Source organism: Cupressus sempervirens, chromosome 5 (assembly GCF_028749045.1).
Source record: "Cupressus sempervirens isolate cs-2001-9-10 chromosome 5, ASM2874904v1, whole genome shotgun sequence".
NCBI lineage: Eukaryota > Viridiplantae > Streptophyta > Pinopsida > Cupressales > Cupressaceae > Cupressus > Cupressus sempervirens.
In genome coordinates, this window is record NC_143122.1 from 54,257,839 (window position 1) to 54,276,478 (window position 18,640).

Below are 18,640 nucleotides of genomic sequence, written 5' to 3' on the forward strand. Positions count from 1 at the left end.
TTCAATCCTTCAACATAATATGCATTATCACATGAAATTTTCTCTATAAGCTTAATAGAACATTTTCCTTTGATTAGACATGGAGCATCATTTCCAAATCTAACACTATTTCTATCATACTGAGTAAAGGTAACAAACTTACTTTTGTCTCCTATCATGTAATGTGAGCACCCATTGTCTATGATCCACCTGTCATTCTTGTTTACACAAGTTACCAATGTTGTTGCCTCATCTTCATCTGACTCATCCTTCATGGCTACATAGACTACCTCATCATCATTTTCATCAAAATTCTCTTCTTCAACAATGTAACACTTTTTGCCTTTGTCTTTGTAATCTTTGCTATCATCTTCTCTTTTTTTCTTGTACTTGTTGCCTTCTCTATAGTTCTTTTTCTATGTGCACCTTGTAGCAATGTGTCCTACTTCATTGCAATTTTAAAAAAATGATAGGAAACTTACCTTTGAATTTACCTTTGCCTCTGTGAAATCTTCTAGCTAGCAATGCTTCCAATTGTTCCACATCTTCTTCATCTGTGTTGTTGTCATTGGATGCATATTTTATCTTTCTTTTCTTCTTCTTTGGTTTCACCTCTTCAATGTCTTTCAATAATAGATTGGCCTTGAAAGCAGATTCAAGATTCTTAGGTCTGTAGTTATCAAAGTTGGATCACTCAAATGCAGTAAGTCTTCCCACTATACCTTCAAGTGCTAGCTTGTTTCCTGGTATGCATCTTAACTCTTGGATGGATGAAACTTTAATAGCATACATGGGAAGCAAGGTTCTTAAGAATTTTCTATTAATAGTTTCATCATCTAAATGACCACCCAAACTTCTTATTTAACTTACTACTTCCTTTATTCTAGAGGCATATTGAGCAATTTTCTCACCTTCCTCCATTCTCATGTCATCAAACTTTCCTCTGAGGCTTTCTCTTTTTTCTCTTTGGACATTCTGATCTCCTCCATAAATATCTGATAAGGCTTTTCACATTTTGAATGCAAAGGTACATCCCTTGATGTCATCAAATTCGACATAGTTGAGGACAGAGGCAATCTCCAGCATTGCATGATTGTGCTCCTTTTTCTTTATATCTTCTGCAACAGGAACACCAACTGGATCGACATGTTCCACTTTGATTAAGGTTTGTGCATGATCACCTATTGATCCAAGGTGCAACTTCATTAAACTTTTTCATGCAGCAAAGTTATCTCTATTGAGCTTGGGAACTTCTCTCTTGGACATCTTGATCTTTCTACTTCTAGTACCTTAAAACCAAATCAGCAGATGGCTCTAATACCAATTGTTATAAATGCTTTAGAATAACTAGGGGGGTGAATCATTTATTCAAGGTCCAAATGTCCTATTAAAACTTTTTCACTTAGTATAGTGAGCCTATTAAACGAGCCATGCATCCAAGCTAAACATATTTCTTAGCAAGTTACTGAAAAATCAACATGCAAGTATAAGACATGAAATATCAACACATAACACAGTGATTTATGTAGAAACCCAATTTGGGAAAACCACTAGTAACATGCTACTCCTTTCTCACTCTTTTGAAGTGATGTCCTGTGAAAGGCCTACCCTATTAAAGGCTAGAAAACACATTGTTAAATGTGACCTGGTTAAAGGATTTCAACCACCCTGTTAGAAGTGGGCCTAGTTAAAGGACTTTAGAACATTCACTTGGAATGTCACCCTGCTAAAGGATTTACAAAATGGCCATTAAACCAACCTAAGTCCATGGGATTTTACCCTAACTGATACAATTCTTAGAGAGTAAAAATAAGAGCTTTTGATCTGATATAACTCACAATATAACTTGCAGATTTTAGATCTCAATTCAGTTCAAAAATTTTCCTAGCCTTCAGTCTTTGCAGCTCTGACAGCTTGTCCTCCTTTCAAGCTTTGTCTCCTTGAGTCTTTATACTCGTTGTACCAGTGCAATCTCCTTTATGGCCACTTATCGAAGCAGAGTCTATGTGCTCTATTTCTCCCTTTCGATGCCTTCTCCTTGACACCACACACTATCTCCAACCAACTTCTTTGTTTCGTGACCTGTAGCTCCTTAAATAAAAGTTTGGAATACTTTTTCACTCTAATTTTCTTGCTCTCATTTTGGGTTTTAATGGATTATTTAAAATTCAATGTATCTTCACCTAATCCTGTTTCTTCTAGAAACATCTTGTAGAATCCTCCTGTATTCACCTAAAACAGTTAACCTAAAATTCTGTGCCACCAGCTCATCATTCTTATCCTCCATCTGGTTCACAAAATTCAAGGTAATAAACTTGTCGGCTCAAATCTAGAAAAAATTTTACTTTTCAAATAATGCAGTAGCTCGACACTATTAACATTCTGATGCTCGACACATATTGTGTTACTCGGCACCTACTATGGATTCACTCAACATTAACTAAGTTTTACTAATGCTCAACACCTATTACATTTTTTTAGCTCAGCACCTGAACTTGCTCGGCACCTTTTGTTTCACTCGGCACACACTAGATTTTGTATTTGCTCAGCACTTACTGATAATCTGCTCGACATGAACTAACTTGCTTGGCACCCACTAATGAATTTAGTCAAGCTTTGCAGACAACTTTGTTACAACTTATTCTTCTAGAGTTTTTAAGTGTAGCCAACCTCTGTATCTTCAAATGTATTGTCAATACATCATTTTACCATTGTCTCAACTAATCCTTGCACTTCATTACAAAACCATAACTCAACCTTTCTCTTAGATGCTTTTGTTGCATCTTATTGATTAAATCCTCTTCATCAATCAACTAAGTATTAGTACTTGGATCTTATAAGAAATTGTCATTCCAACAAATAGTAGGTTTGACATCAGTGACAAAACAATGATTGAAAATATTTTTTATCAACAATATCCCTTCTTCTCAACAATCTCCCTTCTTGAATAGTGATCTTTTCAATCAGATTTCAACACAAAGATTGGCCAAATGTCTAAGCTTGATTGAGGAAAAGAGCTGAAGATTAAGAAACTTGAAGTTTATGTCGAGTGATTCTAGTGTTGATTGAGTGACAATATGAGCCAAGTAAATATATTGTCAACCAAGCATCAGTATTGACTAAGCCTTAGTATATGTGTCGAATAGAAAAGTTAGTAGCGACTGAGTAATCCAGTGATGACCAAGTGTCAAAACACAGTGTTGTCTAAGGGACAACATTTGATAGATCAAGAGGAAATCATGATTTCTAGCCAGCACTATTGACTTATGGAATATGTAAAGTGTGTTGAAGATAAGGATGGATGAGATAGATCATTTAAATCAAGGGAAACTATGTTTGAGTGTTTCTATGCAAGAATTAAAGGTGAAGTTTGGAGAAGTTTCTAGAAGAGGGAAGAGGAGACAAAAAATTTAAAGGATTCAATGAATCTAACCTAACCCTAAGATCTACAGTGATGTTCAAGAAGAAAAAGATCATAACTACCTATTTAAGAATACATGAGAACTAATCTATGAGAAAAAGAAAAAGGTTAGCAGAGTTAGCAAAGACCTAATAAAGTTGGGGTAGTTGTTGATGCTATTGATTGGTGAACTTGAGTAGGAGGCTAAGAAGAGTTGTGAAGAAGTGAATTTGATTGCTTGAAGGAGTGTCAAGATAATCACAGATATAGATGACAATGGAGGCTAGTCAATGGATCGGCATAACCAAAATGTGATCTGTATTTGCAAAGTCAATTGTATTTGTCAGATCAAACCTGTTGTTCCTTTCTAACCATCGTATCAGTATTAAAATCCTTTAATCAAGGTGGCATTCTAATGAAATGTACTTAAGTCCTTTAACAAGGTCACATTTAATAGTGTGTTTTATAACCTTTCACGGGGTTGGATCCTAACAGAGCTCACTTCAAAGAGTGAAAAACTAGTGACATGTTATTGGTGGTTTTTTCCAAATTGGGTTCCCACGTTAAATCCTACTCGCATACTTGTGTGGATGTTATCTAATATGTTTTACTATTAATGTTTTACATTATGCATATTTGTTATGACAATGGACTGCAAGTTTATGTTACTCATTATCTAATATAGAGACCAAGCTATTGAATGTTTGGATCTGAAGTATTTGAAGTGATTAAAAGTTCAACTTGAAAAAAAAATTATTCCAATGCAAATGACTAAAAATTATTTCACGAGCATCAAATGCATTATTGACAATATTCTATTTTAAAAACATATAAACAATAAGTGAGATCCTTATAATTCCAACAAAGAGTTCTCTTTGTAAATTAAAGATAAGTAAATTAATCAAACAAAATTATGAACATTTACCTTTTCCTACTTATCTTTGGCCATTTCTTACCTTTCGCCACTTGGGGAAGGTGGATCAAATTACTGCAAAATGGTGAGAAAATCTCTAAACCATGAAAGCATGTCATGTTTAGGAATGTGAGGCAGTAGAGAAACCACTCTACGGAAGAAAAATAAGAAGGCAAGTCTAAACTAATCCCCCTACATCATGATAGCCAAATATGACTACAATACATCACTTCTCAATTTTGCATTTGCTATTACCAATGAAAAAATATGCATGTCGCCATCATGCTTGCACACATATGTAATTTGATGCTCATCCATTAAATATATGTGATTTCTATATGAAAATGTTAATTCGCATATAGTACTCCACCATTTCGGTTTAGTGATTCGCTAGATTTATTGGTAGGCTTTGGGAAGATGATATTGACTCATGCTTTACCTAATTCCTATTTTCTAGCTCTGAGTCTGGAACCTCCGCAAAATAGAAAAATTCAACACAAGCATCACAAAACCTTATATTAAGAATCTCGATCAAATGAATTTTGTAATGAAGATCCAAAAATAATTTGTGGATATTGGAAATTGAAATACATCTTAATCATCTTGATTACATTCCTCATTTAATAAATGTCTTCGAATATAATATGAATCCTTATTCAAGGAAAATAAATTATTCTATTTAAAATATATATAAATATTCAAAGCATTAAAGTGGTCTTATTATATCTAGAAACTATATTTTCACTTCACATAAAGATCATATCAATAGATTTAAATATATCTAAGAACCTAAGATGTAAAAGTGCAGTTCAATTCTTTGTATTTAGTGCAATTCTTAAAAGGGTCATTTAATGCATTATTTAAGAAACTGCACCAAATAACATATTAAATTTAATATTTAGGGAAACATTAACATAACATAGCTACTAAAATATATTTGCACTCAGAAAGAAAAATATACTTATCTATTCTAACCGTGGAAAACACAAAATTGAATATTGTATAATCTCATTGCTTAGAAAATATGAAATTCTGAGAATTCCTACATAGATCTTTATTTTGATGGTAGAGGGGAAATACTAGTGATCTTTGTATTCATCAACCTATCATGATATAGCGAATTATATAGATTGGCTTGTGATAAATGTCAATAATATAATGATCAAAAGTATATAATGAAAATAACTAAATGTGTGAAATTTTTGAGTTCAAGAAGGTGCACTTGAGATGATTCAGTATGAACACATACATACATAATTGGCATCAATTGTTTGCAAACTGCTCACTTATAGAGAATCTTCTTTTTGAAATGAATCAATAACTCTAAATTTGCAAAAATTTAGGGTTCCAACAATGGCTCACCTATGACCATAGTGAGATCTCAATTATCTTTGGAGAAGAAGACCCTGCATCCATACTTAATCAAATGTAGAGTGAAATTGAGAACATTGAGAAAAATATTTTTTAAGCTTAATGTCTCCCTTCTTCAAGAGGAGGATATTGAGAACACTATGTATATGGTGTTCATGATGACCAACCTTTGCAACTAAGATACCTTAGCCTCATCTAGACGGATTCTTAAGGTGGATAATTGGAGAAAGGTTTTCCAAATTATGGGGTGTAAGGAATCCAAGGATAGAAGTGAAAATGAATATCAAAAGAAGCTTAGTAGAATTGAGAAGGATTTGCAAGACAAAGGGAGGGACTTGAACTTGGAAAATGAGTTGATAAGTAGTAAAATACAGTTGAGAAAGATTCAAAATATTAAGGTTCGAGGTCATAAAGTTAGGGGTAAGGCTAACTGGCTCAAGGATGGTGATAGATGTTCTAAATACTTTTTCAATCTTATTAAAGCTAAGCAAAACAGAGAAAACATAGAGGGTATTCTTACTAACAATGGCATATCTAATGATAATAAGGACATTAGTGAGGTTTTCTATCAGTTCAATAAAAATTTATTTAGTTTGGAACAAGAGGCTAGTAATGTTGAAGTAATTGATAAATGTGTTAACTTATCCCAAAGAAAGTGTCTATGGAGCAAGCCAAGATTATAAATCTTCCCATCCATATTCAAGAAATTGATGACACTATCTCCTCTCTGACTAATGGTAAGTCCCCAGGGGTTAATGGACTCCCTGATAAATTTAATAAGAAAAATAAGGAATGGATCTTTAAGGAGCTCCTTTTGGTTTATAAGGAGGCTTTTAAGCTTGGCACTCTTGGTGAAGATATTATTAAATTGCTCTCCAAAGGTGGTGATAGATCCCAAGTTAAAAATTGGAGAACCATTACTCTGTTAGATTTTTCCTGCAAGATTCATGTCAAATTGTTGGCCAAGAGAATTGCAGGGATGCTTAACAATATTGTTTCAATCACTCAGACTAGATTTATTAAGGGGAGATACATCTTAGAAAATCTCATTTCTAGCTAGGAAGCAATGCAGTGGAGAAGACACAGTGGGCAGAATGTTGGTATGGCTCTTTTGGATTTTGAGAAAGCCTATGATAGAATTGAGTGGCAGTTTGTGATTAATGTGTTGGAAAGATTAGGGGTCCCTTCCTCCTTTTGTAAATGGATTGGCATCTTGTTCAAGATTCTACCACAGTTATTGATGTTAATGGGGAGATTTCCAAGCCCCTCTCTCTAGGAAGATCCAATAGGCAAGTATGCCCTTTACCTCCTCTTTTTGTAATTGCTACAGATGTCTTTTACTTATATTCTTAATGCTAATTGAATTGGGCCCACCTATGAAAGGTATTTCTCTTCCTAATTGTGATGAGCTCCTCCTTGAGAAGTTTGTAGATCATACAAATCTCTTTGTGGATCTTTCAAAAGATAATTTAGGTAATTTGATGGACAGGTTGCGGTTTTTTTGCAAAGCCTCTCGGGCTAAGGTTTCCCTAGTGAAATCTTCTATCATTGGGTGGCATAGTTATCCCCCGGACTAGATTAGAAAGCAAGAGTGGAAATAGGTTGGTCCCAACCACATTGTAAGATACCTTGGTATTCCCTTCTATATTGAGCCCTCTTTGAACGATATGCAGAATTGGGTATATAGTAAAATTGAAGACTTGTATGTTGTCAATTGTTGGGAGAGCACAAGTTGTTCAAAAAGTTATTTTCTCTCGTACTATCTAATATGCTTTTGCTTGGTTGCTTGCTAAATATCAGAGTGAAATTTTTGAAAAGACTCTGAGATATTTTCTCTGGTTGGATGGCTTGGGAAATAAAAATAGACACAGAGTGAAGTCAGCGTGGTGTTGTTACCCTAAGGATCTAGGGGATTGGGATTTAACCACTCATACAAGCACTCCTTTGTCTTGAAGATTGTTTTAAATTCATCCCCTTCTCTGATCTAGATTTGGTGATATTCACTCTTCAAATCTATCTTTATGAAGTTCTCATCTCCGCTTAAACATCCATAATATCAACCATAGAATTTGTACACGTTCTCCAAATTCATTTTTCTATAATGCTAGTACTAGTATTTTTGCACTTTCACTCAACCTTTGTGTAATAGCTCTTGCACTTGTTCAACTCTTTTCTCTTTGTTGGACCATTCTATGGGCTGCCTTATTTGGCAAACTGGCTTTAGGAAACAATTTCATTTTATGACTAATATTTTCGACGAGTGGTAATCTAGCAAGTATATTATCAAATACAATATCCTATAACTTATCCAACAAATTTATAATTTACACAAGTACATCTTATGCACCCTCTTGATCAACTTGAGGAATTTAAGAAAAACACATACACTCATGCTTTATGCCTTTAGAAACTCCCTTCATCAACTAATCATATTTTTGCATTACTATAGACTTTTTCCTCTTTTTTCTTCAATGGCTTCAAGTTGTATCAAGTTCTCTTTGTCAAAGAATGGGTATTTGCATATTCATATACTACACCACAATCACATTGTCATGGACTCCTTTGCACTAGATGAAAAATATCTATAAGCATTGTATCACACAATATGCATCATGATAGTTTCCAATTTGAACTTCCCAAACATTTAACATTGACCAAAGCCTTGTGATTCTTCTACAACTAGGCAATCTGATAGCATATCATGCTCTTCTCTCTCTAACTTATATTTATAAACTTTTTGCTCTGAAACGAGGTTACTAGTATTGTCTATTAAGACTAGAGACAGAAATAACAATTACATGCAAATATAACCGATATCAAAAATGTATAAAGGATGCAGAAGAGAACACAAGACACAACGATTTAGTGTGGTTCACCCATCCTTGGACCCATCCTTGGGCTACGTCCACCAAACAGCAAGTCAAATATTATTATCCAATGATTTCATCCTGATGACAATCTGTAATACCTTGCAACTCAATACCGTCGCAAGAAGCTACTAAATCACCATACATCATAAAATCCCTAAGCCATTTTATACAAGACTTATGTCACTTACAAAAGAAGAGGTAGAATATTCCTTCCAATAGAAAACATTAACTCTCAACGCCTTTTACAATAGTAAATTATTTTTTGTCTTTGGAAGCGTTGCTCCTGGACTCTGTGAAGGGCATTCTTGACCCCTAGGCATGGGGGCATTGCCTCCAAACGCCCATAAAAAAATCAAGGGGGAAGCCACGTTGAATGAAGTGGGAAATTAGGCTCCACATAACAGCATTGTCTCCATGAATAATGGCACTGCATACTTAACCATTATATTTACATCTTATGTGAAACAAATTCTTCTTTTGCTTAGGTTCCTCATCATTTAGCAAGGCTCTTCTAGTAACGAGGACCTCTCCTCATTCAACATCTTCAAAATGTGATGATTCAGCATCCTCATTTGCATGAGCAACTAGTGCATTATTGTCTAGCCTTCTATTTGTGCTCGACGTTGGGGAAATTTATAAGCTTTATGTCATTCTTCTTTGCACTAGAAACATGCTCAACAAAAACTCTTTCCCGATCCTTGTCTTCTTCATGTTGCTCTTTGATCTATGTTATTTTGATTGCAAGGATTATAAGCATTTTTTTCTCTATTAGAGTCGCCATTCTTCTTTGGATCTTCATTTTAAACTCCATAAGATCGCCCATTGGGCTTCCCTTCACATCCTCTTCCATTTTAATTGCTCTCGAACTTCTTATCTAGTTTGTCTTCTACCTTCAAAACAAATTGATATGCATCTTCAATGGTAATTAATCTTGTCATTATCAACTCTTGAAATACTAAGCTCCACCCCATTTATGTAACGGCCAACCTTGTCCTTGCTGGCTTTAGAATGAGCTATTTTGGTAGGAACTCCAACTCTTTTGTATACCATAATCAACAAGAATGAACTGTCTCTTTAATTTTTCCACCATTCACTCCATCTTGTTATTTTCTCCCTCCCTCTTCTATTTCTCTCCAATTAAACATCTTTCCACCAAATTTTAGCATGACCTTTCACCTTGGTCGTTGCAAATTTTGCCCTCTTAGAATCTTCAACATCTTCATACTCAATACTTCTCCCTGTTGACATTAGAATGAGCTATTTTGATAGGGACTCTATAGTACTCTTTTGTATATCATAATCAGCAAGAATGAATTGTCTCCTTAATTTTTCCACCATTCACTCCATCTTGTTATCTTCCCTCTTCTATTTCTCTCCAACTAAACATCTTTCCACCAAATTTTAGCATGACCTTTCACCTTGGTCGTTGCAAATTTAGCCCTCTTAGAATCTTCAACATCTTCATACCCAATACTCAAAAATCTTGAAAATGGCCCTAAAAACCTAAGCGTCCCTATAATCTTTAGTCGTCATTTTTTCCTCTACTTCAAATTGTTGCCATTTTATGTTAGGAATCCATCAAACAATAAACAAAAATAATGACAAAAAATGTTGATGCCATTTTCTAATGTCTAATGTAACAAAATGTTGATGCCATTTTCTAATGTCTAATGTAACAATCTTTTAGAAAACATTAAATTGTTGATACCATATGTAAAAGGTGTGTCATATTAAACTGTTTAAACAATTAATGCTTTCCCCTCTAGTTATGACTATTACTAGTCACCATTTTTTGGATCGTCATTCTGACCTGTATAAGATTGTCCACTGGACTTCACACCACGACCGCCTCCATTTTAATTACTCTTGAGCTTCTTGCTCAATTCCTCGTCTACCTTTAAAGTAAATTGATACACATCTTCAAGAGTAGATAATCTTACCATTATCAACTCTTCTTGAATACTTGGTCACTCATGTAATGAGCAACCTTCTCCTTGGTGTCTTCAGAATGACCCAATAATGATAACACATTTTTGGAAATCATAGTCAATGGGAACGAGTTGTCTCTTTAATTTTTTCACCATTCAATCCATCGTGTTATCTTCTTCCCTCTTCTATTTCTTTCCAACTGAACACCTTTCCACCTTTCAACTTGGCCTTTACAGATTTGGTCCTCTTAGAATCTTCTACATTTCAAACTCAAAATATTCTTTTAAATCTTAAAATCACCCTTAAAAACCTAGCTTCGCTAAGAATAAATAGTTCTTTATGTAGAAATTTTAGTACATTTTCTCTTGTTAGGGTTTAAAATGATTAAATCCAAATCAAAATCAAAATTAGGTTACCATTAGTGACCTTCAATTTAAAGTATTTAGCCTAGAAACAATCTAGAAAGATTAAAAGAATATTGAAAGTAATATATGTTTTAATGGTCATATCAACACTACTAAAAGTAAAAAGGTCTATATTAAGGTGGAAAAAATATGAAAATACATCAAATCTAAAAATTTAACAACAATTGTGTAATATAATCTACCATGACCTCTGCATCCAACATAAACAATCTCTTACAAATAATCTGAATACTCAAAAAGTTCATTTTCTGTTCACCCCCGACATAAACAATCTCTTACCAAATAATCTGAATGCTTAGAGAGTTCAATTTCCGTTCACCCCCATTTAGCTACTAAAAAATACCAAGAATGTTAGATAAATCAAGTGCCCATATTTTAAATTAGTAAACAACAGAAATACACCATGATTCCCAAGATGTGATAAAATGGCAAAAGCCATTTTGCTGTTCGAATGTAACAAACTAGTAGAGAACGCTAGATTGTTAATACCATATGTATTAAATATGTGGATATTCAACACGGTACATACCTCGAAAGCCCCAGCTAAATGAGCAATCCAACCCCAGATAAAATGAGCTACAGTAGAATCGTAAAATCATTCAATTTTGTAAAATGAGCTTCAGAAAAATCAAAAAATCATTTCTTTTTGTGACTTACCACCTTGGCTTCTATTTTCAGAGTGTAATGTTGCTACAATGCTATTTTGCTTACCAGAGAAGTCCCATTCTTAGTACTACACAGCGTGGTAAAAACAACATTCGGACCTATAGTGGCCCATAATCTTGGCTCGACAAGTAGGATTTTTAACTCAGTTACACCCCCCAAAAAAAGCATTATGCATTTAAAGAATACTAGGTCTACTCTGATCATCAATTTGGCAGGATCCAAATAATAAATGTCATGTGAACCTCAAATGCTCCACAATTTTCTAATTTAAATTCTGAACAAGAACATTGTATTACACTAAAATAATAAACAATCATTTCTGTTGTCAATGTTCCATATGTCATTAAAACACCCTCCGATCACTCTTCTCAACTTGCTAGCGCCTCTGCGAAAACAAATTATCAAAATAGTAATGAAATCATGTCATGAAAGCTCAGAATATCTTCTTCCCACAGATGAGCCTGTGTCTGAGAATGGCTATTTTTGCTCAAAGATGGTTCAGGATCCACCCATCAAGGTTTTTTTTTGTCAGGCCAAGTTTTCTAACAATGCTTAACCTATATGGTTAAAAGACGATTCGCACACGTTTAACATCCAATGCTTACTCCAACTATGTGGGAGAGATTGGAACAGATGATGTGTTTTTTATTTTCCCATCAATTCCTGAATCCGTATTTTTCATGGTAGACAATAGCATGTCATCTGCATTTTAAGCAATTACATGTGCCTTAAGCCAGAGGAAAAAAATTGAAAGCTTAAATATCAGCAAATCACAAGCTTCCATGAATTCTAGCTACTTTTATTTTTTCATTGCCAACATTTCATGTCTAACTTTTAAACTCGCCCCCACCCCCGGGCTTCAGTGAAAAATTGAACTATTTGATAAAAGTTTCCTTGCCTTTTGCGTTTAATATATAGTACTAATATAAGTCCTGAAACGTATTTACATAGTTCAATAATAAATAGGCATTCTTTTAAGTTTATCATGGAAAAAACATGGTCAATCTGAAAAGTAGGATTCCACGTAGCAAGTTCAAGTCAATATTTCATATAACTGATTTTGATGACACATAAATCATCTTCGAAATTCAGACAACTGCTGCTAGCCCCCCATGTCTAAACAGCTTGTAAATTACACGTGGTCAGAAAACCAGACTAGGTCATGAAGCATTTCTTTTTAATATGTTAACAATTGCTTCCAGCACAGCTTCCAAAATACCAGATACAACCATATAGCGTCCTCAGTCTTGAACTGTTGTGCAGAAACATCATGCTAGCCTGTTATAATCGCAACTGGAAACTATGTACAGCAGCCGCTCTTTGCTGGAATAGGTTGACTTCCACCAACTTTGACAGTACCAGGCTTGCCTGCATTCATGGACGGTTGGCTAGCCATCCTGGGTTCAAATCATACTCTCAGAACAATGACTGATACCAATGATAATTTGCAATTTAGTCAAATTAGCAAAAGGTTTACCTCTTTTTTATCTCTGATGCCATGGTCATAAATGCTTCCTCAACATTGGTTGCATTCTTCGCACTTGTCTCAAGAAAAGGAATACCCAAAGAATCAGCAAAAGCCTGTCAAAAAGATAAAAGAACTCAAATACTCACATCATATGAAAATTATTTCCATAAATTCAATTTTGAAAAATAAGCAAATGTCAGGAAGATGAGCTCAAAATCAAAATCATAAATTTATAATCTTCTAATTTCACATTGTCTTCTGCCCTTATAATAGTGTAATAAAAGCAATGTATCCACTAATGGTTACAAACCAAAGAGTCCAAAAACATTGATGATAAAGGTACAAAGCATTTTCTCACTAAGATTCTTTTCTTAGTCCCTTGATTTGTTTCTGCCCCGTGGGAAAGACATTTTCTCAAGGAATACTCCAATCCTAACAAAAAACTGACAGGCTCTTTTCTGTGGCAGAATATTTTCTAGACTCTTAAATATTTGAGGTGTGCCTTCTGTATCTTCAAGACAACAATTCCTCTGAGAGTTAAGTAAATGGCTCCATGGCTTGTGCTTTCCAAGGTTTATTGAATTGTAAATGATGGCATGCATGACTGTTCTAGTAACAGGACTCAATCCATGATCTAGTTAGAATTCCCTCTTTTATCATTCAAAGTTCTTGCTAGACGGAAAGAGCTTTTAATAATCAGAAAGGTGAGTCTGAGTTCACACGTAGCCAGAGCATTTGTACACATGCAGAGATAGACATGTAAGTGTACAATGACGACTGTGACTGGGACTGTGTGTGTGTGCAGGTGTGCCGGGGGGGGTGAGGGGGGAGGATTTGGTCAGGTTGGGGAGTTGTCTTCAAAAGTCTGAATATATTACATTTTTTGTATCTGCCCAATGTGCACTCCCATGCAAATGTACAATAAAGAGGAAAGCAAAAAAATACTATCACATATGAATAAAGCAAGAAGATCCTCTGCTTCCCAAAATGATTCTTATATGCCTGGGATGCATTATAGGTAGGCTGTAACATAAAAGTTGCCATTATAGAGCTTACAATGTAGAACTGGAGTTTGTTCGATCAAGATGCGTATTTACTCAGCTGCAAAGCTAGAAATATGAGGCAAAATGAAAAAATTATAAAAAAATTGATAAAAATACAAAAACAGAAAAATATCCCTTTCACTGAAACATAGATACCCTCATTAAACACATCTATGTATATTTCCAAAATAAAAAATTATAGTGCTTAACAAATATCTGAAATCTGAATGGACAATTTTTTTCACGATTTCTTTCTTTTTACTTTCAGAGGGTTTGTGAGCATCATGAAATCTCTTTCCTTCCTTTTAATGGAATGCTTGAAATTTTTCAGAGCTCCAGAAAATTTCTTGTGTGGTACCATAAAATTCACAGGAATATATATGAAAGACCCAGTAATCAATACATCAGAGCATTGGTTAAAAAAACCAAGGTCAAATTTCAAGAATTCATCATTACCAGTCATACATTTAAACAATTCAAACTATTGCTTCCGCAGAACTCTTCTTTCCATTATAATACAATAACCACAGATAAAACAGGGATAAGGTAATCAATATTATGTCCTTACACACCCAGGGTACATATTTCATATGAGCAAATGTAGAATCTAAAAGATTAATGTCCCTTCTTGCGCCTCTTAAGTTTGAATATGATATATCATATATATTAAGACTGCCATTTCATCTAGTATAAGAATCATTAAGAGCACATTGTTTCTAGATACCAAAAGGGCTTCATCATTTGGCCTGTTATATATAAGGAGATGTTTGGAATTTCTGATTAATTTTTTTGGATACAAGAGAATTGCACTCGGCTTTATTGGTCTCAGACAGTGCATAGAATCATGAGTAAACAAAATCCACCAGTAAAAACATGACAAAGACACAGCTTATAGCTTCAACCTTTTTGGCTGGTTGCGATGGAGGTAAAGTTGTCTGAAGCTAGTGGAGGAAAAGAGTTGGCCACTTGAAGCACAGACAGATGTGGTGTGTACAATATCATTTGCTTGGACTTTAGTCTGGCTTTTTATATGGGCTACTGGCAGTTTAGAAAATTGTTGATATTGTATGAACGGTTCATAGGGTCTTGGAATGTTCAGATCATTTAGTGATATGCACATAACTTTTTTAATACTGAAAATATTTCAGATGAGGCCCTCTCTACTTTATGCAAAGAAACAATGAAGCAATACCATTCACTTGCTACCCATTTCAAACAAAATAAACTGCAGATCATTTGAAAAACGTATCTATATATCTAGATATGACTGCAGTTATGGATTATGTTATAAACTGTGTTCAACAATCTGATATTACAGCTGCAGGATGAACTTGTAACTGACCTTGCCAGTCTCATAGCTAACCACCTTTCTGGTAGTAAGATCACATTTATTTCCAACAAGCAATTTGTTTACATTCTCACTTGCATATCGATTGATTTCATTAAGCCACTGTTTGACATTGTTGAAACTCTCCTGATCTGTCACATCATATACAACCTGCCAGAGAAATAAACAAACAAAATCTCAAACTTATCGGTGGAACAACTTTATAAATGCTTAAATGGTATAATAATAAAAAACAATCATCAATATTAGTCAGAGCCAATGAAAAGGACATTAATACTTCAAGGGCTGTGGATTGGACTCATCGGAGTTATTTGGAAAAAAAAACCTACAATAATCCCATGTGCACCACGATAGTAGCTGCTTGTGATCGTCCTGAAACGCTCTTGCCCTGCAGTATCCCACTGAAATTTCAATGCATTTAGTATATTGCAATTTTAATTTGACAAAAAAAATAAACACCCCTTATAAATCCTTTGCTGTTAAAAAGAACAATGATGTCCACAACTATCTATTAATTGCACGCTACGTTCAAATCGACTACAAGCACACACTACTCACAATTTGAAGCTTGATCATTTTTCCATCCTGTTCCACTGTCCGTATTTTCTGACCAGTAGAAAGAAAACAAAAATAAATGAGAAGATAATAAAAACTTTGATCAGTGCAAATTCAAGGTTAAATCTGAAAAAAGATACTAAATTCCATTAAAATTTTATATAAATAAGTGTAACCTTGCTACTGCCAAAAAACAAACAAAAATTATAGGATCTTAAAAGCACTTTAGCTGGGGATGGATAAGAATAAAATAATATGTTGATTCAGGAGAATTTATCAAGATCGACGTCACTGTGAATGTTGACATAATTTCTCTAAAATTATTAATGAATAATAGTAATTGACAAAAATGGTATCTTATGTAAAACAAGCTTGGATTCACTTTCATACCTTGACATATTGCCAAGATTCTCATTTGGAGACTTGAAATTTATTACATTCTTGTACAGGTTTCCCAAAATTATCATGTCCTTTTTAAGAAAACTTTAATCCATTATAATAAAAGAATGAATGACAGTATTCACCGATGATCACAATAAAGACTTAAACAAACTACTAAACAAGTCGGCAACATATCAAGATGATTCTTCTTATACATGAAACCAAAAGCACGCCTAAATGCCAGAAAATAAGTAACGAAAGTGTTGATTTTAAGATTACTGCAAATGTAATAGCACTGCCTGTGATTGATGTGTTTTCCAAATGCAGTGATCTCTCTTGGCATTTATATTGAGGATGGGGCAAAGAGAGACATGTCCCCTCATGGGACATGTCTATTCATTATTATGTGATTAATATAATGACAATTGATTATGTAACTACATAAATATGTATGTGTGTGTGTATACATCTTTAACTCATTATTATATTAATTTATCCTAATAGTATTTTAGATATATATCTATATATATTATATCTCACATAATTATATATATATATATATATATATATATATATCTTCAATAGTTTAGTCTGATAGGATTTATCAGACTGAAGCTACAAACATCAACACTCCCTTTTAGCTAAGGGGGATAAACACAAGATATGATATTACATCAGCGTACTATCAAGAATGACATGTTTAAGAATATCCTTGATTAAAGGATATTCACCATTACATATTCATCTCATGATATCAAGAATAATGGCCTTGAAATATCAAGTCGTCTAATATTCACCAAATACTCAAAATGTCCATAAGGTATGTGCGCACGTATCCTCAATGATACTTACCATAGGAACATTATATTCATAGTCTTTTTTAGCAAATTAATCCACCATGCAAGATATAATCTATCATGATCTCCTTAGACATGAATCATATGATATCCATCATGATAGAAGGTTAGACCATTGTCAGATCATCACCTTACTATAGTAACCATGAATTCATGTAGTAAATCACATGACATCCACCATGCCTTAGCACAGAGGGTGGAATCAAGGGCTTTCACCTCAAACTTCTCCCAAATAAGAATGCATTTCCACCATACCTACTTGCAAAGGGTGGATCCACCATACCTACTTGCAGAGGGTGGATGCAGAGGGTGGAACAAGGGATTTCACCTCGAACTTCTCTCGTTTAAGCAGATATCAATCTATGGATCTTTTCATCCAGGAATGCTTATGATAAATTGTCAGACTCCCTCTTAATTAGATATCAATCTTCTAAAACTCGTCCAAAGTTACCTCTAATGAAGTGCCTGACTCCCTCTAAATCTGATATTAGTATTCATTTTCCTGCAAGAACATACCCAAAGAGAAAGGAAAAGATCGAGGCAAATAGCTCTTATAGTACATATAGAAATACAAACAAGAGAGAGACTACAACGAGTACATAAATGTAATACTTAGGAATAATAAACACTTATTTCTACATGGTATCTATTTGATCGTGGGCCCTATGGCTAATCACCTATCCTTGCAAGAGTTAGCTTTCATGTATTTGAAGTCCCTTATTACAAAGTAATTGGTAAAATATTTGCTTTTTACTAACAGTGATCAATAGTAGATCAATATATACAAAAGAATGAATGATGTACCCTTATGAAACGATCGTAAAGAATAGAAACATTCTATTCTAGCTAATAGTTAACTAAAAGCTAACTAAATATTAGAAACATTCTAATATTTACAATAGATTACAAATAGATAACCATTAAATAATAATAGACAATAATAGAAGCTATCTATTATCGCAATACCCTCCCTTAATGATTAATCTATCCACAAAACCAAGCTATCCTCTAAATTTGACAAACTTATCAAGACCAAGAGGCTTGGTGAGAATGTCTATAGTCTGATCCACTGTAGGAACATACTACAAGTCTATTGTCCCGTCTTCAACAAGTTGTCATATGTAGTGACAGTGAACATCCACATGCTTGGTTCATTCATTGAAGATTGGATTCTATGCTAACTTGATAAAGCATTTGTTATCAACAAACAAAGTGGTCAGTCCTATTGGTGACATCTGCATATCCCTAAGCATCTAACGAAGCCAAACAACTTCACAACCTCCCTAAAATGTCCCTCTGTATTCAACCTCTGTGGAGGACAAAAAATACCTGCTACTTCTTACTAGTTCATGTGATGGCACTGGATCTCAAACTAGACACATATCCAGAAGTTGACTTTTTATCGTCAACAGAACCTACCCAATCTAAATCTGTG

General features: G+C 34.2%; 1 protein-coding gene across 1 annotated transcript in view; it reads right to left on the bottom strand.

Annotated features, from left to right (window-relative positions):
* Positions 1–12,431: 12,431 nt before the first annotated feature.
* LOC149554514 (ras-related protein RIC1-like) overlaps positions 12,432–18,640 on the bottom strand; it is a 65,240-nt gene continuing 59,031 nt past the window's right edge. The window contains exons 4-8 of the mRNA XM_089828561.1: positions 15,971–16,018; positions 15,742–15,813; positions 15,407–15,562; positions 13,031–13,134; positions 12,432–12,950 (exon numbers count right to left, since the gene is read on the bottom strand). Of these exons, the coding sequence (XP_089684687.1) occupies positions 12,854–12,950; positions 13,031–13,134; positions 15,407–15,562; positions 15,742–15,813; positions 15,971–16,018 (477 nt within the window). The 3' untranslated portion in view covers positions 12,432–12,853. The remainder of the gene's footprint in view (positions 12,951–13,030; positions 13,135–15,406; positions 15,563–15,741; positions 15,814–15,970; positions 16,019–18,640) is intronic.